The 27,102-nt window shown below is 40.7% G+C and overlaps 1 protein-coding gene across 1 annotated transcript; it reads right to left on the bottom strand.

Moving 5' to 3' along the window:
* Positions 1 to 138: 138 nt before the first annotated feature.
* LOC149792860 (uncharacterized) lies at positions 139 to 27,102 on the bottom strand. Its single transcript, XM_089966646.1, has 5 exons — positions 26,961 to 27,102; positions 24,456 to 24,593; positions 23,034 to 23,183; positions 3,581 to 3,898; positions 139 to 875 (listed from the first exon to the last, which is right to left on the bottom strand). The coding sequence occupies exons 1-5, from the start codon at positions 27,028 to 27,030 to the stop codon at positions 511 to 513; spliced, it is 1,041 nt and encodes a 346-aa protein (XP_089822772.1). The 5' UTR covers positions 27,031 to 27,102; the 3' UTR covers positions 139 to 510.

Below are 27,102 nucleotides of genomic sequence, written 5' to 3' on the forward strand. Positions count from 1 at the left end.
ACCATTCGCTTTTTAAAGGTCGATATGTTGTTCCGTTCATTTAAGTTACTAACGAAGCACTGCAAATGACAGGAGAATTTCTAACAGCAAGACAACACAAAACAAACAAAAATAAAACACAGAAAAAGGAAATCGAAATTAATGCTGTTGAAAAGTATATTGTTAACTTTTGGTTATATAAGAAAAAACAAAAGATAATAATAAGAAAGATACAGAGAATATCATACGAGCAGCTTTAGGTATAGATAAAGTAAATCAGTGTTAAGATAGGTGTTTCAATTAACAAGATTCACGACCAATCCAAATTTGTCCTATTTCGGTCTCAAGGGTTGACATGCTACATCATTATAAAAAGCAATATAATGCACTAGTTGATCGTGCATCGAATACATGTCAGAGAGTGTTTTTAGAGTAAGGAATGTGTACGAATGGTAAAATCATTCAAGACTTTAATATTAAAACATGTTTCCATTATTATTCCGCTGTACCATGCTAATGATTCCGGACTTTTTACACTTTCCATGGGCAGGCCCAACTTATCACAGCGCCACAGACACCATTTCCGCCCCCTAAATTGGAGCTGCGAATAATGCGATTCAGACCTATGTATATGTCTTCGTTCACGGTACCCTGGGAATCCGATTGTCCATTCAGTGCAAACAAACAATCTGAGCACAGCTCGTAAGCGTCCCCGAGTGGGGTGGAAACCCGAATAAACTCGTTGCCTATGTAGATGGTGACCCAATGCGCACTTGCGTTGGGAAGACTGAAAAGAAGCTGGGACATATTCACGCATTTGTCGCTGCCGTATAGCCGTTGTTCATAGTTGTACAAGTGAAACTCTGCATCGTTCTCCTGTGTGCTTTCGTCTCCACCTAAAAAATAGATTTGATGTGAATTGATTGATGCATACTGATTTAGTAAGTAAGGGGGAAAAGAGTACGCACCACAGGCTGAATGTTTCTGTTATGCTATGTAACAACCCTAGTGTAATAACCTTACTTCATATGTTGGCTTGGAAATGGTGTTATTATGTAGTAATGTTATCGCTTTTACATTTCGTCTTCGTGTACCTATACATTAAATATGCAAACAAGTAGATTTTGTACCTATATATTATGTGTGCAAACAAGTAGATGTACCTATACATTATACATGCAAACATGTAGATTTTTTTACCTCTACATTATACGCGCAAACATGTAGATTTTTTGCATATATATTAAAATGCAAGCAGGTAGCTTTTGTAAGTATACATAATACGTGCATACCATTAGATTTGCTTATGTTTTCGTTCCTTTGTCAAAATACATAGTCACTGAGATACGATATAGCGCTGAATTTGCAATAAAGTTAAACTTATTCATAACGCTGTTCGCTGTTTGTAACATCAAACATAACTTGAAATGCATATCACATAATGACATCAGTTGTTTCTCACGTGTATCATAACATTATGGTCTGGGATATATTGGGCTTAAAAGGATATGGCAGATACTTCGGTGTCTTTTTATGTAATAAAATGGAAATATGCTGAAACGTTAATAATCGCAACAACAAAAAAATCATGTGCAAGAAAGCGATATAGTCAACAAAAAAATACACTCGGTGTTTTCTTAGACATGGCTAGCGATTTCAACCAGCTGTAAACAGGACTTTCTGATGCGGATAAACCAAACTCCGTCTCAGTAATTGTGTCATAGACAACGCGCTTGTGTGTGTGATTTGGATTTTTAACGTTTTTTTTTTTTAAATCAGTCATATCACTATTATATCTGCTGTGTGGCAGCTTATCGTGATGTCTAGCATTGGGGCATCATGCCGCAGATATGTAGCATTATGACACATTATCATGACACCAGGCCGAGCAGTCCTAACGATAACCCTTAATGTTGAACGCCTAGCGAGGCAACTGTTAGTGCCATTTTTATAAGTCTTTGAGATGATTCGACTGGGGCTCATGCCTGCCACCTACCACATCCGAAGAGGACGCATAAACCACTGGGCCCACATGAGCGTAAAAAGAGAAACAAAAAGCAAAGACGAAGTATTTCTATTTGATTATTTGACAATGGGAGTCAATGGTATTCAACGTATACAAATTTAGTTAACTTTCATATATTCATTCAGTTGTCTTTTTACACAGCAAATTTATCAAAAGGATCTCTATCCCATACAGCTTAGTAAATGGGAATATATATAACAGAGCATTGTTAATGAGATTCCGGATAATTGAATCACGCACATTATTATTTGACAATGCCATCATATGGTATTCATATACATGTATTTTCTAGCTGTATATGTATATTCAATAATGGTTGAATGCATCTATTAATTTGTTTATTTCACTTTATTATAACATGCACTTGTACATAAATGTAAGTTTAAACAATTACCGTAAAATCTCTTATCTACACTCGTCTGCTCTTGCTTGATGGTGTCATCGTAATGCATGTAATCGTACGAATTACAACGAAAACACACCAATATATTGCAGGTAAATGTATTATGGTAAACTAATAAAATGCAGTTTTTAAAAAAATATATAATTTTACAACAGTTATACCTGCTAATGAGCCAATAATATTATTCTGAAACGAAACCATACACAGTCAAAAGCTTAAATCAATCAACTTTGTTTGTACAGCCGTCACCAGACTGTGATTGTTACATACAACCGGTAAACAATACAAAGACTTAATGACATACAACTTGTACGACTTGATCTCAGTATGTTTAATTATTTACACCCCGTCGGCGAACAGCAAAAACAAACATTGTTTATACAATAGCTGGATACGCTATGATCACGTACTCTAAGTTTTTGAATACACATGTTTATATGATCAATCTATAACATTAACTATAACTTTAACTTACAGCTAGAATTTTACCAATCAGAGAATGCCAAATTGACACACCTCCAAATCTGCCTAAGCGAATCTGTGTTATCCGACTAACTATTTTGTTATACAATTCTTCGAATTTTCTTATTTTGGGATACCTTATTTCCGGATGATCGGGGCAATGTTTGTAGTAATTTTAAACTTTGATCCCCGTTTCCTTTTCCTAAACGCGGATTTCTGGATTAAAGGAGCAAAGGAACGTTTAGGAATTCCGTCCCAGATAAAGTATGACCGCATAGCGAGGTTTCCGGTTTAAGAGTAGGGATTAACCAGATTCCTATTATATATATTCAACTCAAAGCAACGAACGGGTATTTATATGAAGCTATACATTTGTGTTGATTTTAGATCACTTTGACTTTTAAGACTCTAAAGCATCCATTTATTTCTAAAGGTTACATGCTCACGTAAAATGAACACATACTATTCAGCTGTTTTGACTAATTGGTTGTAAAAATTATACATACATGATAGCATTTGCCAAACGAGTACAATAGACTTATCATTCAAAGGCGAGCTCCGACTCAACACTCAGTGATCAATTGAATGACTAATTAAAATAGCGATTACAACGTCAAAACTATGGCTACAAGAATTTTGTTTAAAAAACGCATGGACCAAGAAATTAATAAAAATTTGCTGACGTATTCCTGTCATTGGCCTATACTCACCATATCCGTCGTTAGTTATGCTATCACCGACGTGGAAGGAAACGCCAGTTTTATTAGGAGACATCCACAGTTCAATTTTCAGCATCTGATTTCCACATTGGGGAACGTTGGTGCAGCCCTGACACGGGACGGTTTGATTACTCTTCCTAAAGGTAGCCTTCAATAATACCTTTGCGTCGCAAGCAGCTGTATCAGTACCGTTCGTTTGCTCAACAACGGAGACAAAAGGGACGTAACCATTCAGAACTGGATGATCTTTTTGAAGCATAATAACCATGTTTTCGTTGAAACAACAGTTACTGGGTCGCTTAGGAACTCCTATATAACACAAAAAGAGAAACACATTCAACAATGACCTATTTAATTATATATTTATCGTTAAAATGTAACAAAGCAGGGAAGAAAATAAAAAAAAACATCATGCCGAAGTCATTTGTAAGAACTGTGTGTGTGTGTGTGTGTGTGTGTGTGTGTGTGTGTGTGTGTGTGTGTGTTATTTGGACTTTTTACGTAGCTTTAACAATGTTTCAGTCATATCGCTATGATGTCTGCAGTGTAACAGTTTATTGTGATGTTTAGCACTGGGGCATCATGCCGCAGACATGTAGCATGATGTCCCACCCAGTCGCATTATCTTGACACCAGGCCGACCAGTCCTAACACTAACTTCTTAATGCTGAGCGCCAAGCGAGGAAGCTGTTAGTACCATTTTTGTAAGTTTTTGGTATGACTCGGCCGGGGATCGAAACCACGACCCCCGCATCCGAGGCGGACGGTTATAACTAAGCAGATCGTATGTACTACCTCAAAAATCACCCAGTTCAGCTTGCTCAATGTTTGGGAAACCCAAACATAGTCGTTTGTAGCGAAAATTAAAATTGATTACACTTAATGACGTTGGTGTTTTTAGAACGAAACACCTTTCTCTCAGATCGTTGTTTTTTTTTTGTCTGATGAACTGAATAAACTTGAGGCAGAAAAGGTAGAAAGTACCTTTTCTGCTGGTAGCCAAACTAAATCGATAAGTCAATACCATAGGTCCATGATTATTAAATATGCGCCCCCACCCCATTGGTTAGTCACCAACGTCATTCGAAGGACAGTGATGTCAATCGGATAGCAGCTAGTTTTGAAATAGCCCCTGAACTGCATTAATTGGTTTATAACATTATATCAGTTTGGTAAGCCACGAAAGAAATGCTCGAAGATTCCGTAATTTTATAAAGGCTTAATTATGGATAAAGGCAGTCTTCCGACTGGGATTGCATTCATCATAGTTTTCAAACACTCCCAAGGCATGGCTTTAATCACAAACTTAGAGTGTTCTGTATGCGAACATGTGACCCACATTGTGTTCATTTTATTGTATCCTAAGTCAAGTGAAATTAATATATTTAGAATGAGGTCAACACAGCTATACTTTCCTGTTTCAAGTTTAGTCTTTGGAATCATTTACTGTTATGTTCAGATATAAATTTAGAGGAAATATTCTGTTTCGAATTATTTATTGCAATTACAAAGTGTTCACTGACATTTTGGAATAAAACACTGCGGTTAGATTGTTGTGATTCAGTCAAAGAAAATCTGGATTATATCATTGTGAACCATCAAAATATTGGGACATAGCATTCTCAGTATTAGAATTCATTAGGAAATTCAAACTATTAAGCGTTTGATCGACCTTTTAGTTTTGTTTGGAATTTAATTTACAATACCATAACTTTTTCTTCAATTTTTTTCTTCTTTGTGACTAAGAGAAATATATGCTTGCTAATTTACAAAACTTTTTGATTTTTCTTCATTCTGTTTTTAGTTTAAGGCCAGTAGTTAAGTGGGATACTATAGGGACAATGGGACTTAGCATTAAAAAGACCCCTGGGACACTTTAGGGACAATGGAAATTTAACATGGAGAAAAATCGTGGGTCACTTTAGGGACAATGGGAATTTAACATAGAGTTTGGGTCTGTCTAGGGACAAGGGAAATTAACATGGGAATAGAGTTTGGGTTTGTCTAGGGACAAGGGGAATTGAATATGGGATTTTTTTTTTTAAAAATTTTTTTTTTAAATTTAAATTTAAATTTAAATTTAGAAAAGGGGTAGGCAATGGAAAGGCTATCTCTTTTCGAGAAATATGGCTGGCCCTGAAAAGGGCCTTTGGGTTTATGTTAATATTAATATTAACATAGATGGCATCTGTCACATCTTCTTCTTCTTCTTCTTAAACTCCTTCTAACTACCGGTCCATACACAAGTACCCTCTTGAGACATCCTTGTCTTTCTATGTAAACTCTCCTCATCCATTGACTAGTATCTGTCCTATCAACAACAGTCCACTTTGACCTGACATACATGAGCATGTCCGTCCTAAACATCATGGAAGACACAAGGGTGGATGACTCAACTGTGGTCCACATCTTGAAGCGACGAGAATAGGTGAATCAATGCAGTGAACTGTGCTTATTTATAGGTACAGGAAGGATTGAAACGGATTGAATTCATTCACCAATCCGAACACGCGTTACAAAATTCAGTCAGCTCGCATCCAATCCGAAGAGAGCAGTCTGTGACGTCACGTGGTCTATATAGATTCGTTAGCGCTTGTGTGCAGTCAATCTATGCGACAGTGATTCAACATGACGGAAGCTCAGAAAACGATCCATTGGGGTGCACCAGCAGGGGAGACTGCCCAAGGGAACCCGGACTTACTTTCAGAAGAGGTACACTGGGATTTTGTGGATTTTCTTACCTCGCAAGAATTTGTTCCAGAACCTTCGTTACCTTCTTCATTACCGCAAGTGGAGAATTTTAGACAGAGACAGAAAGAAGAATTGGAGAAATTTATGCAACGACAAAAGGAAGCGGAACAAGCTTTTCTCCTACAGCAACAGCAACAGCAACAAGAAGAGGTAAGAAAAAAACAACAGCAACAACAGCAAGAAGAAGTAGCAGCAAAGAAACAAGAGGGTGAAAATCAAACGGCTACGGTACTGTTGGACATTTTAGCGGAGTTAAGAAGTCTGAAACAAATGTATCAGACTTCTTTATCACGACCGAAGAGAATACGACCTTCCCGAGCTAAACACGCCAACCCTGTGACTAAGCCTGTCGTACCACCCTTAGTGATTTCAACCCAATCATCAGAAGTAGGCCTTGGCCGTGGCAAAGGCTTAAGGCAGTTAAAGTTGATTGGTTAAACTCACTCCTACACCAAAATAAAAAGGCCCTTTTCAGGGCCACCCACATTTCTCGAAAAGAAATACAATTTCAATTTGTCAATAACTCAAAAATAAACCCCACCCATTTTACCCTTATAGTACGTGTCTGTGTATGAGTGCGTGAGTGTAGCTTCTCATTTTAAAATCAAAACTCAAAGACACTTACCTTATATCATTCATGTATTCTTTTATCCATTTTTTTACAATCCAATTCACAATTCACCACAGAACACTTTAATTAAAAGTTCATTGACTTCTTCTTTCTCCTTGTTTAGTCTCTCTGTTTTTTGAATTTCTTCACCGTTTTTACCTCATTTTCTTCCCTTCTTCTTTTCTTCTCCTGTTTCTTTGCTTCTTTTAAAAAGAATTGTCTTCTTTCTTCCTCTTCTTCCTCTGAAGAATCCCTCTCTTCTTCCGAAGAATCCCTCTCTTCTTTTGAAGAATCCTTCTTTTCTTCTGACTCCTCTTGTTTCTTTTTTGGGCAATCTGGAGACCAATGTCCTTTTTCTTTACAATAATAACAGGTATCTTGACTTTTGTCTCTTTTAGTCCCTGTTTTTGTTCTTTTTTGACGGCCTGGACACTCTGAAGACCAATGCCCTTTCTTCTGACAGATATAGCAAGTATCTTGACTTTTATCTCGAAAGGAAGGAGAGTAGTCCGTCGGCTGGTCTAAAGAGAATTTTCTAATGACCCCTCGCAAAGCTCTGACGAAACGTTCCATCTGGGTAGTCTCTTCCATCGTTGTGCTCAGCTTGAGAGTGAAATGAATAGTGAAAGAACAAGACACACACCCTTTTTATATACGCTGGTTTGCCAAGACTATAAATTAGTCTGTGGTGTTTAAACTTGAGTCATTTGACGTTTTGCACTCAAGATGAAACGATCCCATTCATTCGAGAAGAAAGAAGAAGAAGAAAGTAAGAGGCAGAAACGTGATCTATCGCCTCGTACCAGGGCTGAAATCTTGGCACAAATTCATGCCAGTGATTTTGAAGAGGACATGAGTGAACCAGAATCCGAACCCTCTAAACCAAGTTCACCACCCTTAGTCAACCCTGAAAAGTACTATTCCATTCGAGAGACGGAAAAGCTCTCCTCTAGAAAATTTAGAACCACGGCTTACACCTACACGGTGAAGTTTAAAGATTTCAAGGCCGACGTACCCTTGGAGAAAGCAAAAGGGTTTATCACCGAGATGTGGGATTCTTTGCTCACCTCACTCAAGCGACAATGTCAACCCAAAGAAGACGATCGCTTGACACTATCCATAGATCACGACGGTTTGAAATCCCCTGTTTGGATCGAGTTTAGCAGACCTGCAGAACTAACCCCTTCCAAAGTCATGGACAAGATTCAACACGTACAACAATCTAATGACCAGTTTGACATCACCGATGGTAAAGCCACACTGAAAATGGCTCACGTCTCTCTTCCTCAAGGGACAGGACGCAAAAAGATGTTATTGGTGGACGACCTTCGCAACATTAAGCGTAGTTTTGTCCGAATTAACAACCCTCAAGACCAGATGTGCTTAGCCCGTGCCATCGTGGTGGGACGAACCTATGCCAACAAGAACGACACGGTAGAATGGAAAAGAACCTGGGAGAACATTTGAAAATCCAACCGAACCAAACAACGAAACGAAGCAGAACTCCTGTTGCAACAAGCTGGCCTGTCCAAAGACACACCCTGTGGCATTCCTGAGATGCAAAAATTGCAAGATGCCCTAGCTCCACGCTACACCTTGAAAGTGCACCCTCAAGAAATGCGCGAGTCTCTGTTGTTTCGAGGCCAAGACTTTAAGGACGGAAAATACATTCATGTCTATCATCACGATGACCATTTCGATACCATTACCAGTATCACTGGATTCCTGGGATACGGTTATTATTGTGAGAAATGTGATTATGGTTATAACAATCGAGAGCAACACAAGCATTGTGGATTGAAATGCCCAGGATGTTTGGCCTCTCCACCCTGTCTGAGCGAAGAACCAGTGCCTTGTTCAACTTGTCTGCGTACGTTTGTCAGCCCTGCCTGTTACCAGCAACATCTGAAGACGCAAGGTTCACAGCAGAAATGTGCTTGTCAACTGCTGAGATTGTGCCCTACCTGTGGACAAGGCATACTTACCAACAATGCCAAGGCACACGTATGTCGAGGAAAGAAAAAATGTCACATTTGTCACCACATCGTGGACTTGGAACACGAATGCTACGTGCAAAAATACCAACCCCCACCAGAGAAAGAGGACGGTCACAAGAAGAAAGGCAATTTCATCTTTTTCGATTTCGAATGCATGCAAGAGACTGGCATTCACATCCCTAATTTCTGCGTGGCTCATCGAGCGTGCGAGAAGTGCATTCAAGAACCTATCTTCAGTCATTGCCCTCACTGCAGCAAGATTCCTGGAGGGCGTGAAAAAATCTTTCGGGGACCAAACACGTTAGCCGATTTTGCCCAATGGGTCTTAGACCCCATCGACAAGACGTGGAGCCAAGAAGACATCGAACGTTACGGAGATTGTCATCGTCATGCCACGGTGATGGCTCACAATTTCTCCGGATACGATGGACAGTTTCTTTTGAGGTACTATACGGAACATGGCACCGAACGTCCTAAAGTGATTTTGAACGGAGCCAAAATCATTTTCATGCAAGTGGGACAAGTACAGTTTAAAGATTCGATGAGTTACTTGGCCATGCCTTTGAGCCGAATGCCTAAAACGTTTGGAATGACAGAAATGGCTAAAGGGTACTTTCCACACTTTTTCAATACGGAAGCCAATCAACATGCTGTTCTACCCCATTTGCCTGAGGCTCACTATTACGACCCCGACAACATGCGTACCGAACAACGAGAAGCTTTCTACGCTTGGTACCAGGCTCACGCCTCGGACCCTTTCGACTTTCAGGAAGAAATGTTAAAGTATTGTCGTTCCGACGTGGACATTTTACGGCGTTGCTGTGGAAAATTTCGAGAACTGTTCATGGAACACGGAGGGGTCGATCCTTTGAAAGAAGCTTGCACCATTGCCAAAGCGTGTTCCTTAGTGTACCGACAACGATTCATGCCTGAAAACACCGTGGCTGTCATCAGTCCTCAAACGACCCACTATGTCAAGCGTCAATACTCGGTCAAAGCCCTACGTTGGTTACATTACTTGTGCGACAAGGAAGACAAGTGGATTCAGCATGCCCGCAACGGAGGAGGCGAAAAGACCATCGGAACGTATTCGGTAGATGGCTGGGACTTAGAAAACCCCAAGATCGTGTACGAGTTTAACGGTTGCTTATTTCACGGATGTCCCGTCTGTTACCCTGACCGTGGCACTAAAAATCAGTTTTTGCAACGAACCATGGAAGACTTGTACCAGGACACTTGTCAGCGACGCCTAAAGTTAGAACAGCAAGGATACCAAGTGGTGGAAATGTGGGAACACGAGTACGATCACCGTTTGAAAACCGATCCCGAGTTTAAACGCCTCGTGGAAAGTTACCAGTTCATGGACCCGCTGAACCCGAGGGATAGTTTGTACGGAGGAAGGACCAATGCCACCTGTTTGCTGTACCAAGCCGACGAAGAGAAAGGAGAAGAAATCAAATACTTGGACGTGTGTTCGCTGTATCCCTACGTGTGCAAATATTGTCGCTTTCCTGTAGGGCACCCGCAATTGTTCACGGAACACATCGACCTGAAAAACATTCGACAATACGAAGGCTTGATCAAGTGTAAAGTTTTGCCTCCCACGAACCTATACCATCCCGTCTTACCTCACCATTGTCAAGGCAAACTGATGTTTCCCTTGTGCCGTACTTGTGCCGAAACGTGCAACCAGGACCAACCTTGCCATCACAGCCAGGAAGAACGTGCCTTGACGGGAACCTGGGTCAGCGTGGAATTGTTCAAAGCTCTGGACATGGGATACCAACTGTTAGAAGTGTACGAAATTTGCCACTTTCCCAAGACACAACAGTACCACAAGGGTGACCCTACTCAGAAAGGCATTTTCGCTGACTACGTGGATGCCTTTTTGAAACTGAAACAAGAAGCCAGCGGCTATCCTTCCTGGTGTTACACTCCCGAAGACCAAATACAATTCAAAGAGAAATACTACGCACAAGAAGGCATCTCCTTAGACCACATCGAAAAAAACGAAGGTAGGCGATCGTTTGCCAAAGTGATGTTAAATTGCTTGTGGGGTAAAATGGCACAACGACCGTGTTTACCCAAGACGGAATATTTGACAGAACCTTCCCGCTACTTCCAGATGATTCACGACAAAACCAAATACATGAAACACGTGGACGTCGTTCGAGAGGATTTGATCTTGGTCAATTACGAAGAAGATCTGGACTTTGTACAAGACGACCCTTTTGGAAACGTCATCATTGCGGCTTACGTGACAGCTCATGCTCGCTTAAAATTGTACGAAGCTTTAGAACTGTTAGAAGAACGCGTCCTGTACTTTGACACGGACAGTTGCATTTACATCCATCACCCGATTCAACAGCACCCTGACATCGAAGGAGACCATTTAGGAGCCTGGACAGACGAGCATCCCGACGACAAGATTCTAAGTTTCGTCAGTGGTGGTCCCAAAAATTACGGCTACGAATACCGGGACAAACAAGGAGAAGTGCACACGACGTGCAAAGTGAAAGGACTGACTCTGAATCATCGTACCAGTCGAGTGGTCAACTTTGGGGTATTGAAAGAAGCCTTGCAATCGGGAGAGGATGGAAACTTTAAAGTGACCACCTATCAACCGAACAAGATTGTACGTTTACCCACTCACCACATCGTCAGTCGACCCTTGGAAAAAGTCTATCAAATTGTATACCAGAAGCGAGTGCGACTTGCCAATCACTTCACCTTACCGTACGGTCACGTTGGTATTGGTCTGTATATGAAAAGGAACCCTAGGCAAGATCGATAGTTCATTGTTCATTGAAGTAACTTACCATGTCGTTGACGAAGAAGAAACCAGATTGGTTAGGAGTCAAATGTTGGACATCACCGAGACCAGGGTTTTGAGGCTTGGACACAAGAGGGGGCCCAGTATGCACGAGAGTTATTCAAGGAAAAAAGTTACTTTTCAACCTGTGTTAGTGACGGTGCCAGAAGAACCCGTCACCCAGGACAGGACTGTCGTGGACAGGCCTGAAAGACCCTTTCGGGAGGACACTTGTGTGACCTTACCCCTACTATAGAACTGGTTAGAACTTTACCCAAAACACGTTGTACAGACACTTGTGTTTATTCCACGTTCATGGTTATCATGTGCCTTTTATTCTTGTACTTAAGCCTTTGGCTTTTATGCATTTTTGTCTTTCGTATTCATGTTTGAAACATTCAATAAACGTGTTCTGAAAAAGTATATAAACTCTTGTCTTGTTTGTTTTTCGTGTCACAAGTGACATTTCTCACACCATGGCTACCTCTGCTGTGTCTGCTCCCTCTTCCTCTACTGTCAAAGTCATCGACGAACACTTAGATCGTGCCAGTTGGGAAGCTTTGTATCTTCGCCATCCCTTTAACATGCTCATTGCTGGACCTAGCGGTTCAGGCAAAACCGAATTCGTCAAACGTTTGATCGAACATAAACATCATTTGATCGATCGACCCCCTCAACGAATCGTGTGGTGTTACAAAGAGTGGCAATCGGCGTACAGCCTCTTGCGAGAAAGTCAAGGCGATTCCATCGTGTTTGTGGAAGGCATTCCTAAAGAAGACGATGGCATCGTCTCTGACTCCCGTCTAACCCATTTGGTCATTTTCGACGACATGTTAGGAGAAGAAGAAGAAGAAATTAAACTGTGGTTCACGCGCAAAGGGCATCACCGTAATGCCAGTGTCGTTTACATCACCCAAAATTTGTTTCAACAAAGTAAAGCCCATCGCACCATCGGTCTCAATGCGCATTACGTGGTCTTGTTTAAAAGCCCTCGAGATAAATCGCAAGTGCAAGTCTTAGCCAAACAGTTAGGAACGCCTTGGCTGGCTCAGGCGTACGACGATGCCACTCAAACGCCACACGCCTATTTACTCGTCGATTTGAAACCTACGACTCCCGAGGATTTGCGATTTCGTACCCACTTGTTTCACCACTGGTGCCAAGACGGAGGGCCTGTCCTGTACACGTCTCCGTCCTCGACTTCATTTCACTCCCCATAACAAAATCTATAAAAACCTCAGACCCTTTTTCGTCTGTCTCACTCTCAGTGCGAACATGACGTCCCTTCAGTCGCATCTTCCCGTCAAATTGATTCGTGCCTTGTATGGCATCAGTCGAGAAAAAGATCCACAAACACGAGCTCGTGTCTTAGAAGCTAGTCTCAAAGAAGTCTTACGATGGTTCACGGTGACGGCACGTCAGTTACTCCAAGGAATCATTCAGATTCCTCATCAAACCCAACGCTTTTTCGATCGAAACAAAGTCGCTTTGGTCCAACTGGCCGATCCCCGCATCGACACTCAAACCAAAAAACAAATCATTTTGAAACCTGGAGGGAGCGGTACTCTAGGAGGGGTCATCATTCGCTCACTCTTAAGATGGGATCCTAATGCCCCCAAAGTTATCCCCAAGACAAAAGTCCAACGAAGCCCCAAGAAGAAAAAGACCAGGTCCCCAAGGAGAACTTCTTCAGTGGCAGGACCCTCCTCTGACCAGACACCACCACCACCCCGGAAAAAGAAAAGAAGCCCCCAGAAAAAGAAAAGTCCACAGAAAACTAGTCGCAAGAGAGGCACTTCAGCCAGGACGCAACCTTACACTCGCAAACCACGACCTGCCACGGCGGTGACTGCGTCTCCGGCAGCTTCACGTTTGTCCACTTCTCCGTTAATGACACCCAGAACTGAAAAGTACTTGGAGACGTTGATCACACCAAGAACTTCTCCGTTGATGACCCCCAAAAGAACTTCCCCAGTGGCAGGACCTTCCAATTTAGTGGCAGTGGCTGCTGCTCACAAAGTACCTTCTCCCAAAATCAAAGTTCAAGAAAGATCGGGCATGTTACAAAGTTTACTGGATTTGTCCAAGCAAGAACTGGCTCGATTTAGTCCGTTACGTACCCTTGCACGACGTGTCATGCCTGTCCTCAAACTGATACGACGTAAAGACAATCAGTGGCGACGCGTTCCAGTATAAAAAAGGCTTGTGACCAAGTCGGGTATCAGTGTTTTTTTGGTGCTCCTGAAGACTCAAAGATGTCACCCTCCAGAAAACCCCAAGGAAAGAAAAGGAAAGGACTGCCACCACGTTTAGCCAAACATGGGGACATGTTATCTGTCCTGTCCAAAGCTTCTCCACCCCTACGAAAAAAACTCATTCAAACAGCCTCCAAAGAGGTCATCGATACCGTGTGCGAATGTTGTTTGAACGTTTTGAAAGGCACGATCCCTTTGTCCAAACACCAGAAACAATGCTTAGGCAAACATCGTCACGTTCTTCGCCAAATGGTTCAAAAGAAAATTCCCATTCGTCAAAAAAAGAAGATGTTAGTGCAACGTGGAGGTATTTTACCTCTCTTGTTAGGCCCCATACTGAAAGGAGTCTTGGGAACCATGTTGGGAGGACTGGTGGGAGCAAGATAAAAAGGCCTCGGAAGTTCCAACATCTCAGAATCGACCCCTGACAACCCCATGGAAGGACGAAAACTAGCTTTAGTGCCTTACAAACGATGGATGGAATACCATCGGTGGCAAGAACAACACACCCCGCATTTACCTCCCAATCCCCATTTGAGCGAGATGTCCCAGTTACAACACGAATTGCAGTCCTTGATGGATCGCCAAGATTTGTCCGAAACAGAAAAATCGCAAAAGTGCGGTCAACTCTTGCAACGACTGCAACTCTTTCACCAGAAAGCTTTAGACGAAACAGCTCTACCCACTCTGAAAGATTTTAAGACCTTGATGAAAAGTCCAGCACCATCACCAGTACCAGTACCAGTACCAGTACCACCAGTACCCGTGACCAAGACAGAAAAAGGAGAAGAAGAGGAAGGGTTTCAAACTCCACCAGAAAAAGTACGCAAGTTAACAACACCACCTACCTCCAGAATTGGATGGATTAAAAAGATGATGGTCACCCCTTCTTCATCACAAGAGAAAAAGAAAGTGAAGACAGAAGTGAAGACAGAAGTGAAACAAGAACCGATATCCCCCGCTCAGACATCCTTCTCCTCTTCGACACCTATTGCTGGCCGCACACGCAAAGCATTGCAATCCAAGAAAATACCCCAAGAGAAAAAGAGTAGCATCCTCCAAGAGTGGGTGTCTTATCAACACACCAATCAACACAAAAAATGGAAAAAGTCTTAGCCAGCATTTACTACGATCCCTCCCATCCTGCAGGTTACGCAGGAGTTCAAAAATTGTATCGTGCTGCCAAAACGCGACTGAAAAGTCTCCGTTTACCTCAAGTGCAACGATGGTTACAAGAACAAGCTACCTACACTTTACACAAACCCATTCGACGCAAGTTTGCCAGAAGTCGCACCCGAGTGGAAGGCATCGATCATCAATGGCAAGCCGATTTAGCCGATGTCTCTCATTTGGCCAGCTACAATCGTGGCTACAAATATTTGTTTTGTGTCATCGACGTCTTTTCCAAATTTGCCTGGGTCGTACCCTTGACTTCCAAATCGAGCAGTGAGTTAGTGCGAGCCCTGCAACGGGTGTTGAAACAAAGCGGTCGTCACCCTCTTCGATGGCAAACGGACAAAGGCACCGAATTTCTGAACCAATCTTTCCAAAAAGAATTAAAGAAACGTGACATTCATTTTTTTACCACCGAGAATCCCGAAACCAAAGCCAGCATCGTGGAACGTTTTCAACGCACTTTGAAAGAACGCATGTGGAAATTTTTTACGTATCACCACACTCTGAAGTACATCGACATCTTACCGCACCTGGTGCAAGCGTACAACCAATCTTACCATCGAAGCATCGGACGTGCCCCGCAAGACGTGACTCCCGACAACGAAGTGTTGGTGTTTGAGCGCCTGTTTGGTACGTCCCCGACGAGGGCTGTCCCCGAGAAAAGTGGAATGTTGGCCGTAGGAGATTGGGTGCGCATTGGCAAAACCAAACGCACTTTCGACAAAGGTTACTTACCTAACTGGACGACCGAATTGTTTCGCGTCACTGGACGAGTGCATGGCCGTCATCCTGTCGTCTATAAATTGGAAGACATGAACGGAGAAGTGCTCAAAGGAACGTTTTATTTGCCCGAGTTACAACGTGTCACCAAAAAAGAAGACGACGTGTACGACATCGAAAGCATTCTCGAACGCAGAACCCGTAAAGTGGGCAAACGACGTGTCAAAGAAGTCAAAGTACGTTGGAAAGGATATCCCCCCAGTTTCGATTCTTGGATCGACGCTTCGCAAGTCATCGACTATAAAAAGAAGTGACCATCATGCCCTTTCACACAGCAGACGCAGCTACGTCGACCACTCCTCCTTCACCTAGTTCTTCTGTGCAAGATTTACAAAAACAACCCTTGTGGGTGTGGTGTGGAGAACGTGTGCCTAAAACGCAAATCGTCTTTTTCTGCCAAATCTTCGTGGTGTATTGTGTCATCGGGGCAGCCATCGCCAATTTGAGTTTGCAACAAGGAGACAAACAATTGTGGACCATTTTATTGAGCAGTTGCATCGGTTAGCTGCTTCCTAATCCCTCCCTGAAATTCACCTCGAACGGGAACAACGGGAACCTTGTGTCCAGTGCCAGTGCCAGTCACCACTTCAATCACAACCAGAACCCCATTTTAGAAGGAGACACGCCTCTGACGTCCAGTAACCCATCGGACAGCCACAGAACTCTGGAATTATGAGTCACCAAAACCAATTTTACTTAACTTTACCCAGTGACAGTTCCATGGAGGTGTTTCCCAAGAACACCTTGTGCTGTTACACGGCCAAATTACCTCAAGCCATCCAGTTAGATCACGAAGCCCATTGGGAAGTGGCTTTAGTAGAAATGATTCACCCGACCCAAGTCCTCAATGTCCTTCCCAATCAAAATTTTTTTGATGTGGAAGTTCATGACGAGCAAATGCAACAGTGGATGGATAGCAATGTCAAATATGACAAGAAAACCCGTACACAAAATCAAAAGTACACCACCTATCACTTGTTCATTCCCCCAGGCTATTATTTTAGTGGTCAACATTTGGTCAGCACCATAACCTCCAGGTTTAATGTCGTGTTTCTGAAAGCTTTGGAGCATGTCAACAAAAGTGTCACCATGGAGTACCACAAAACAGCTCGTCGCTTCTTGATGAAATTTGAACGGAGTAAAATCATGTCCATTTTATTTTGTCCTGAATTGTTTGACATGTTGGGCGGAGACATGGACATGAGAAAGACCATGATCAAGAAAAACGAATTACCCATCGTTCACGACAACGAGTCTTTTAGCAAGTTATTTCGTGCCCCGGTAGAACTGAACCAAGGACTGAATTTGATGTTTGTGTACTCCGATGTGGTGGAGTATAACGTGGTGGGACACACCTCCGTACCGTTACTGCGTGTCATTCCTTTCAAAGTGGATTCTGCCACGAACACTGACGAGGAAGGTGGAAACACTTACCACGTCCACCGCGAATTTGTACATCCTCACTATTTGCCTGTCAGTAAGTCGTATTTGGACACGGTCAACATTACTATAAAAGGAGATTTGGGACAAAATATTCCATTCACCAAAGGAAAAGTCACGGTGAAACTCCATTTTCGAAAACGGTTTTCTCACGATTCGTAAGTCATGTATCCAGTGTACCGAGGGGTTGCTCGACAGCGAGGACACGGTTTAGGAGATATGTTAAAATCGGCCTTTCGTTCGGTGGCCCCGGTGTTGAAACCGATGGTGACACGCGGATTGCACGCCTTGAAAGATGCGGCACTGACGCAAGGCAAAGAATTTCTCCAAAATGTCATCATCGACAAACAAAACCCTAAAGAAGCCTTCATGAGGGCAGGCAAAAATGTCTTGCTGCAAACGGGCAAAGACATTTTAGGCCAACGAGAAACACCTATAAATGCCCTGCACGCTACCGAGTCAGGCATTCAGCAAGGACAAGGCAGAAAGAGACGACAAAGAAAACACCCTTTCACCAGACTTCAAGCGAGAAAGGCCAAGAAAACAAGAACCGTTCGAGACTTAGACGTTTTCGATTATTGAGAAAAGAGACCAAAAAAAAAAAAAATGATGCACCGAGAATCTTGCGCTTGTTCCAAGACGGAACTGGATCTGTTTGCCATGCCCCCCACGATGATGACGATGCAAGAATCCCAGTGGGTGGAATTTCACCCCGTCTCCTCACTGACCGATTCCGCTCCCATCGAGTTTGAAATCAAAGGACAGCCCGAAGATTACATCGATCTGAATAGCAGTTACTTGTACCTAAAAGTCAAAATTCTAGATAAGACTGGAGGTGCTATAGACGATGAAGCAGTAGCTCCCGTCAACAATTTCATGCATTCCTTGTTCAGTGGAGTGGACTTGTACTTGAATAACAAACTGGTCAGTAGCAGCATGGATACTTACCCTTATCGTGCCTACCTGGAAAATCTCTTGACGTACGGAATAGATGCCAAGCACACTCATCTCAATGCCTGTGTGGTATGGGAAGCTGACGAACCTACCAAGTTTGAAATATTGGAAACTGATGAAAAGAAAGACAACAATGATGGATTTGTAGAACGAAGAAAGAGAATCACGGGAGCCGACACAAGTTTAGAACTGATGGATCGTTTGCATTTGGACATGTGGTTGCAAAAAAAGTATTTGCTGAACGGGGTGGATGTCCGTCTGAGACTGAATCGTAGCAGTGCCGCTTTCCATTTGATGGCTGATAGTGACGGTTACAAAACCAAAATCCTAGAAGCCAGACTCTACGTACGCCGTGTGGAAGTGTTACCTAAAGTGGGAAACGACATCAGTCAGACGTTGAGCAGAACGACCGCCAAGTATCCCATACGACGCGTGGAAGTGAAAACCTTCACCATTCCCAAGGGACAGCGATCCATGATCGAAGATCATCTGTTCCAAGGACAGTTACCCAAACGTTTGATCGTTGGTATCGTCGAGAATACAGCCTTCAACGGAGCTGCTGAAAAAAATCCTTTCTACTTTCAACACTTTGGCGTGTCCAAAATCGAAGTCAGTCGCGATGGCAAGACCTTGTGTACCCGACCTTTCGAACCTGACTTTACCAAGAAGAATTACTTGAGATCGTACTTGTCCCTGTACGAAGCCACCGGACAGTTAGGAACCAATACCAGTCACGGTATTACGTACGAGGATTATGCAGGAGGCTACGCTTTGTGGGCTTTCGATTTCACTCCGGACCAAGGCAGCGACGAGGGACATTTCCACCCTATAAAATCCGGCCAGATTCGTGTGGAAATTCAGTTTAAAGACCGAGACCCTGATGAAACGGTGAACGTCATCCTGTATGCAGAATTCGATAATACCATAGAAATCAACAGTTTGAGAGAAGTCATCCTAGATTACTAGAAACCATGGAAGACTGTTATCCCTCTTTACCTAGTGGAGAAACTTTTAGTGTTGCATTGTTGTTAAAAAAATGTTAGAGTTGTTGTTTAGTGTTAAGTGATTTTTGAATAAAAAATGTTGTGTTTTGAAAAAAATGCCTTTGTCTTTTGTTTAGCTATAAGAATGTTGGATTGATGCTCTTTCATTTCTTACTATCCCTCTCATGACACTCACTAAACGTTGCGACTCAAAAACCGTGTGGGGGATGTTTTCCTTCACGTCCGCGCTTTGACTTTAAGAACCGGGTTGTTTCCAGTCTAACCATCCATTGTCGACTCATCCTCCTAAGAAGATGTGCTCCAAACTAGCTAAACTCAACGAAGCCTACGTGAATTTGCATAGGGTCAGACACAGTCTGATACCGAAGCCAGAAGAAATATAGAATGTGAGAATGTTAAAAATCACTGAAGACCTGATAGAAGAGCTCTTCAGAGAAGAAATGAACAGGGAGAAAGAAGAATGGACAGAGAAGTACAGACTTCAGAGACAGCAGCAACAGCAGCAACAACAGCAGCAGCAGCAGCAACCTGAACCTGACAGAGGCTTTGTCGATTGCCGTATCGACACCAAAGAGTTCTTCTTTTCTTTCCGAAGAAGCAGACCTATCGCCAGAAAGTCTATCCTCAGAGGACATCGCATTCTTAGAAACTAAAAAAAAGAATGCCATAGCAAACAAAAAAAAACAGCCCTTTTCAGGGCTACCCCAATACTCTAGAAAAGAAATAACGATCGATTTGCCAATGTGTGTAGGTAGAGTAGTGTGAAAATAAACACTAACTCTTTTTAAAAAATGTGAGGGTATGTGTTTGTGTGTTAGTAAGTGCTTAAGTAAGTTGGTATAAATAGTAGATTAAAATCATGTTTTTTTTTGGTGTTTGAGGTGTATATTTGGAGTTAGATTGGATTGCTTTGCGTATGTGGATAGTCTATTGAAGTGATTTATAAAAAATTTTAAAATAGTGATGGGTAGCATAAAAAAGTGAGTGAGTGTTTCTTTTAGGTCCGCGCGTTGTTGTTTTTGGTCATGATGTAGGTAACATCAATTTTATGTTTTTTTAGGGGGATGTTTTCCTTCACGTCCGCGCTTTCACTATAAATTGAAACTCGCTGGGCAGTTTAGCTACCCTTGTTGATTGATCAACACCAAAAATGAACACGAGACTGTCTAAATTGTTGGAACTTCATGTGCATCTGGAATATGCCAGGCGCCTGTTGAATGAACTGGCCGCGGAAGCCATTGTGGAGGAGGGAAGGATAAGAGAGGAGGATGAAAGAAGAAAAAAAGAAGAGGAGGAGAGAAGATATAAAGAAGAAGAAGAGGAAAGAAGATACAAAGAGGAGGAGAGAAGAAACAAAGAAGAGGAGGAGGAGAAGGAAAAGAAGAGAAGAAGAATAAATTTCAGAATCCCAGAGAGCGAAAATTGGGATTCTGAAGCGACATATCCTGCATCTGCTCTCTCCCCCAAAAAAGTAAAAAGTAACTGGGGGATAAGATGTGTATGTGGCGCCAGGCCTGGAAGGTGCCACCATTAACCAGGTGTCCATGAAGTTCCAAAAACAACAGCCCTTTTCAGGGCTACCCAATACTCTAGAAAAGAAATAACCATCAATTTGCCAATGTGTAGGTAGAGTAGTGTGAATATAAACACTAACTCTTTTGTAAGATAGTGTGAGGGTATGTGTTTGTGTGTTTGTGTTTGTGTGTTTGTGTTTGTACCCGCTCACGTACGATTGTGTGGATAGTAGATTATGGATTTGTTTATCGTTTCTTAGCGTATGTGTTTGTGTGTTTGTGTTTGTGTGTTTGTGTTTGTACCCGCTCACGTAAGATTGTGTGGATAGTAGATTATGGATTTGTTTATCGTTTCTTAGCGTATGTGTTTGTGTGTTTGTGTTTGTGTGTTTGTGTTTGTACCCGCTCACGTAAGATTGTGTGGATAGTAGATTATGGATTTGTTTATTGTTTCTTAGCGTATGTGTTTGTGTATTTGTGTTTGTGTGTTTGTGTTTGTGTGTTTGTGTTTGTACCCGCTCACGTACAATTGTGTGGATAGTAGATTATGGATTTGTTTATTGTTTCTTAGCGTATGTGTTTGTGTGTTTGTGTTTGTACCCGCTCACGTACGATTGTGTGCATAGTAGATTATGGATTTGTTTATTGTTTCTTAGCGTATGTGTTTGTGTGTTTGTGTTTGTACCCGCTCACGTACGATTGTGTGGATAGTAGATTATGGATTTGTTATTGTTTCTTAGCGTATGTGTTTGTGTGCTTGTGTTTGTGTGTTTGTGTTTGTACCCGCTCACGTACGATTGTGTGGATAGTAGATTATGGATTTGTTTATTGTTTCTTAGCGTATGTGTTTGTGTATTTGTGTTTGTGTGTTTGTGTTTGTGTGTTTGTGTTTGTACCCGCTCACGTACAATTGTGTGGATAGTAGATTATGGATTTGTTTATTGTTTCTTAGCGTATGTGTTTGTGTGTTTGTGTTTGTACCCGCTCACGTACGATTGTGTGGATAGTAGATTATGGATTTGTTTATTGTTTCTTAGCGTATGTGTTTGTGTGTTTGTGTTTGTACCCGCTCACGTACGATTGTGTGGATAGTAGATTATGGATTTGTTTATTGTTTCTTAGCGTATGTGTTTGTGTGCTTGTGTTTGTGTGTTTGTGTTTGTACCCGCTCACGTACGATTGTGTGGATAGTAGATTATGGATTTGTTTATTGTTTCTTAGCGTATGTGTTTGTGTATTTGTGTTTGTGTGTTTGTGTTTGTGTGTTTGTGTTTGTGTGTTTGTGTTTGTACCCGCTCACGTACGATTGTGTGGATAGTAGATTATGGATTTGTTTATTGTTTCTTAGCGTATGTGTTCGTGTATTTGTGTTTGTGTTTGTGTGTTTGTGTTTGTACCCGCTCATTGAGTCATCCACCCTTGTGTCTTCCATGATGTTTAGGACGGACATGCTCATGTATGTCAGGTCAAAGTGGACTGTTGTTGATAGGACAGATACTAGTCAATGGATGAGGAGAGTTTACATAGAAAGACAAGGATGTCTCAAGAGGGTACTTGTGTATGGACCGGTAGTTAGAAGGAGTTTAAGAAGAAGAAGAAGAAGATGTGACAGATGCCATCTATGTTAATATTAATATTAACATAAACCCAAAGGCCCTTTTCAGGGCCAGCCATATTTCTCGAAAAGAGATAGCCTTTCCATTGCCTACCCCTTTTCTAAATTTAAATTTAAATTTAAATTTAAAAAAGAACTTTTGAAAAAAAAAAAATCCCATATTCAATTCCCCTTGTCCCTAGACAAACCCAAACTCTATTCCCATGTTAATTTCCCTTGTCCCTAGACAGACCCAAACTCTATGTTAAATTCCCATTGTCCCTAAAGTGACCCACGATTTTTCTCCATGTTAAATTTCCATTGTCCCTAAAGTGTCCCAGGGGTCGTTTTAATGCTAAGTCCCATTGTCCCTATAGTATCCCACTTAACTACTAAGGCCATATATATATATATATATATATATATATATATATATATATATATATATATATATATATATATATATATGTGTGTGTGTGTGTGTGTGTGTGTGTGTGTGTGTGCAGCAAAAACTGGTCATGCAACATATATTTAAGTTATATTTTATGAACTCATACCTGTCGATAACTTTGTTGTTTGCCTTGTTGATAGTACTGGAAGTTGCGTCGATACTTGTGCTGCCGTTGCCATATTCGATGGTGTTCCTGCCGTTGCCATATTCGATGGTGTTCCTGCCGTTGCCATATTCGATGGTGTTTCTGCCGTTGCTGATGATGTAATGCAGAAATACAGTCCTATTACTGATTATAGAGAAATTGTTTTTTGATTCGGTTTTTAAGATTGAACAATTTATACTATTGTTGGCCAATTTTTTTTGCAAGAAGAAATAAAACTGTTGGTAGGTTGTCGTGTTCATACTTCCCCATCCAATGTTAATTCTAGCTTCAGCATTCAGAAAAGTCTCTCCTTCTGTTTTGATTTTGTATTTTTGGTTTTATTTTAAAAAGAACATTTAAGCTTTTTCTGAATACAATATTCCGTCATTGGATCCCAGTGTGGGTGTTCGTTAGATCAATGTATTCGTAATAGAGTTTTGTTCTAAGACGGAATTACTATATTGTGATTGCATTCTCAGAGATTGGCGGATGCAAGCTATATGTATGACCAAATTTCTTCGGTAGAGTGAACACTTTGTTCCTAAGTTGGAATTTCGAAACTATCAGGTTTGCTGTACATATACAGTGTCTTAATCACCTTCTTCGTCATTGTGACATTTTCATTTCAATACGGTGTGGGGGTAAACAATTCAATAGGACCACGATTATCCCAGTAGTTTTAGTTTGATACCTGAGGATAAATCGAAACAACATAATTTCAATGGTGAACATTCGTACCTACAGTAATGTACAACACTTTATACCTTTGTTTTACCTTTCCAAGCTTTTCTTCAGGCGCCATTTTCAGAAAATGCTGTTCTATTAAGATTTCCTGTACCATGTCGCATGATACTCTGTGCCCCGAAGTTATTCAGATTAACAAAAATGATTAAAGAAGAGAATGGCTTGCTATGCTATTCGTCGAAATAAAGAGATTTAAATGTCTATCAGATAACTCTAATTAAGACACTCCCAGCTTGAAATATAAACCTTTTCAATTAGTGCAGGTGCGGCACTAGGATTCAATCTGAGAATCAGGCACGCGATAATTATATGAGTTTGTTTACATGTGAGCGAACCTTTTATTATGAGAGCGAAGGATAATGTCACGGATTCTCCATTACCAGAGAATTCGCCATAATGTAAAGACATTTGAACATATGATAAATGCTGGAATTTTCAACATTTATTTAACAATGACAGTTTAGACTGTGTGCTGCTTTGGTAAGGTAATATTTAACGATACGATAAAACAGTGGGTCGAATTATAAGGGTCCACTTCAGTTGTAAAATTCTGATATGATCCGTACTATTTTAACTCAAGTAGAAATTATTAAATGAAATTAAAGGTAGCAATTCAAACCAAATAAGATGAACGCATACCTGCTCCTACGTCTGCTTTCTGACTCTCTGTTTTTGGTGTCATTGGGGCTGGCGTCGTAGTATTCCTCCATGTTGTTGAACTGTGCGCTGCCGTTGTTATATGAGGTGGTGCTGTTGCAATTTCTGGTGAAGTTGTTTCTAAATTATAAATGAGATCAAGTCTTATTAATAATTGCAGGGAAACATTTTTCTTATCTGGTTTATGAGTATTATTATTTTATAGTCATCATGGCTGCATGATGACTCGTCACAAACCTGTTGTTAAAGACACACAAAGACAAACAAAGACAAATAATTATAAGGAATTCGAACAAAGTTTTATGTTTTACGAGGAGGTAGGTTAAATCATTCCTAACTAACGATCTACCAATTTAAAGATTCAGATTTCCGAATTATTAAAAAAAATTTCAACTGAACTGGTTAAAGTGTTTTCACTTAATAAAAAGATCATATAACTCAATAAAATAATGTGGGGTCCAGACCACGTATACGTCTTAAGAGCACTGTGGGGTTCAATCTGAATGTGCAATTACATCAAGAAATAACAAACTGTGTTATAAGAAGAGTAGACTGTATTCCTATTATGTTCCCATTTTACGACAGTCAGTGATATAGACTGGATATTCTTTACCTTCTTTCTTCTTTTGAGGACATGCTGTCTTCCCAAACAATATTTCGATACATCATACAAAATTTAGATTGGAGTATGATACATATTAAAATATAGATCGTTCTACATATTCTGTTTAATGCTCTGTTTTGCTTGTGCTTACGAATAAATACGAAACAAATATCCTTTCTAATTTACTCAGATTCGGTTGCAGAGATGGTGCTCTGAGTAGTTTTACATATCGACTTTAATTTCCAAATTTTATTTATCTGAGTAAAATTCATCAAAAGTGATTTTTCTATTAATAAAACTACGTTCTATAATTTATTTCTTTTGTTCCAATTCTTGGATGACATAAATCTTAAATTTAAAGAATTTGTAATACGTAAGATCATCCAACCCACTATTGAAGTGTGCGGACGATGAGGTGGCATGGCGCTCATGCATGCCTCCTGAAAGGAGAAACTCGACCGAGTGCGTACTCAGTGTGCTTTATGGCCACCATTGTACTGAAATGCCGTAGAGCGCTACTACAAAGAAAGAGACAAAGTTTCACAAATAAAATACCACCAACCCCCAACCCCCGCCATTCAGATGCTATATATCGGCACACATTACTGGGATCAAGCTTGGACAGTGGTGGGTAATTGGAATCGTGTTAATATTTTCCCTGCACTGTCTTTCTTTGACACTACACATGCTTCACGCATGCGTCAAACACTTCTCTGTTTCTAGCGGTGTGAAAAGTACGCTACTGAAATCTGCATTTGGTATTACTATCCAACATCATCACCAAATAGGTTGGAAGGAAAATGAAATTTGAGATCTGCAACTGTGACAAAATTTGTACACTTACTATTTTCATATTTTGAATATAGATTTTGTCAATAAATTAGGAAATTAGATTTTTTTTTTGTTAAATACATTTGTCACGTAAATGTTGTATCTCAACAACATTTGTAAATACGTAGCAGGTAGACTTGATACATAAGTCTTGTTTGTGTATACAACTTGTAGTAATATAGTAATATACATATTTTCTGTGTTATAATGTATATTCACAAACGTGTGTATACTCAGTATATACATGCATACTTAAAAACATTAATATATTCATGACGTAATCATTTAGGTTACTGTCCGAGCACTGGACCACGTCATAATTCTTCTCCTATGCAAATAACGCGTTGCTTTATGCAAGTATAATAATAATAATAATAATAATAATAATAATAATATTATTATTATTATTATTATTATTATTATTAATTCATGCACTTCTTAAAAGTCAAATGAATTTAAACGTTACTCTAAACACCTTCTGTTTGTTGTCAAAAATTAAAACTTGCTCGAATCATCAGATACATGTTTCTGGTTCTGTTTTTCTTGTTGATGTTGCTACGAGTTTAGTCGTTTGATGTTGCTACGAGTTTAGTCGTGTGATGTTACTATGAGTTAATCGTTTGATGTTGCTACGAGTTTAGTCGTTTGATGTTGCTACGAGTTTAGTAGTTTGATATTACTATGAGTTTACTCGTTTGATATTGCTACGAGTTTATTCGTTTGATGTTGCTACGAGTTTAGTTGTTTTGTGGGCTTTCATTCTGTTGAGACTGAAACGTTTCAGTTATACTTGAAGATGTCACCATTGGTGATGCTATTTCTGCAATACACATTAGGCAGTCTTGTCACTAGATACATACATTTTGTCTGACTCATACTTTGTACACAATATTTACCACATCTGATATAAGAAAGGAAGAAAATTATGTAAATCTATGAAACAATATAGAAACTAAATATTGTTCAAAACAAATCTCCGAAAATTAGTAAGAAAACAAGTTTTGATATCAATGGTCGTCGCTATTATCTTTCTGAAGAAAAAGTACACTTACGTGCTGTAATGCAGTTCTTCGTGGATAATGCAGCCATAATGAACACAAACGGGGGCAGTAAAGATCCCATCTCCGTAGGCTGTCACCTCCCAAGTTCGTTTTACTTAGGGGACTATCCAAAGCCTTCAAGAAGCAACTTCCT

Source organism: Sinohyriopsis cumingii, chromosome 8 (assembly GCF_028554795.1).
Source record: "Sinohyriopsis cumingii isolate HCF-2022 chromosome 8, ASM2855479v2, whole genome shotgun sequence".
In the NCBI taxonomy this organism is placed as follows: Eukaryota; Metazoa; Mollusca; class Bivalvia; order Unionida; family Unionidae; genus Sinohyriopsis; species Sinohyriopsis cumingii.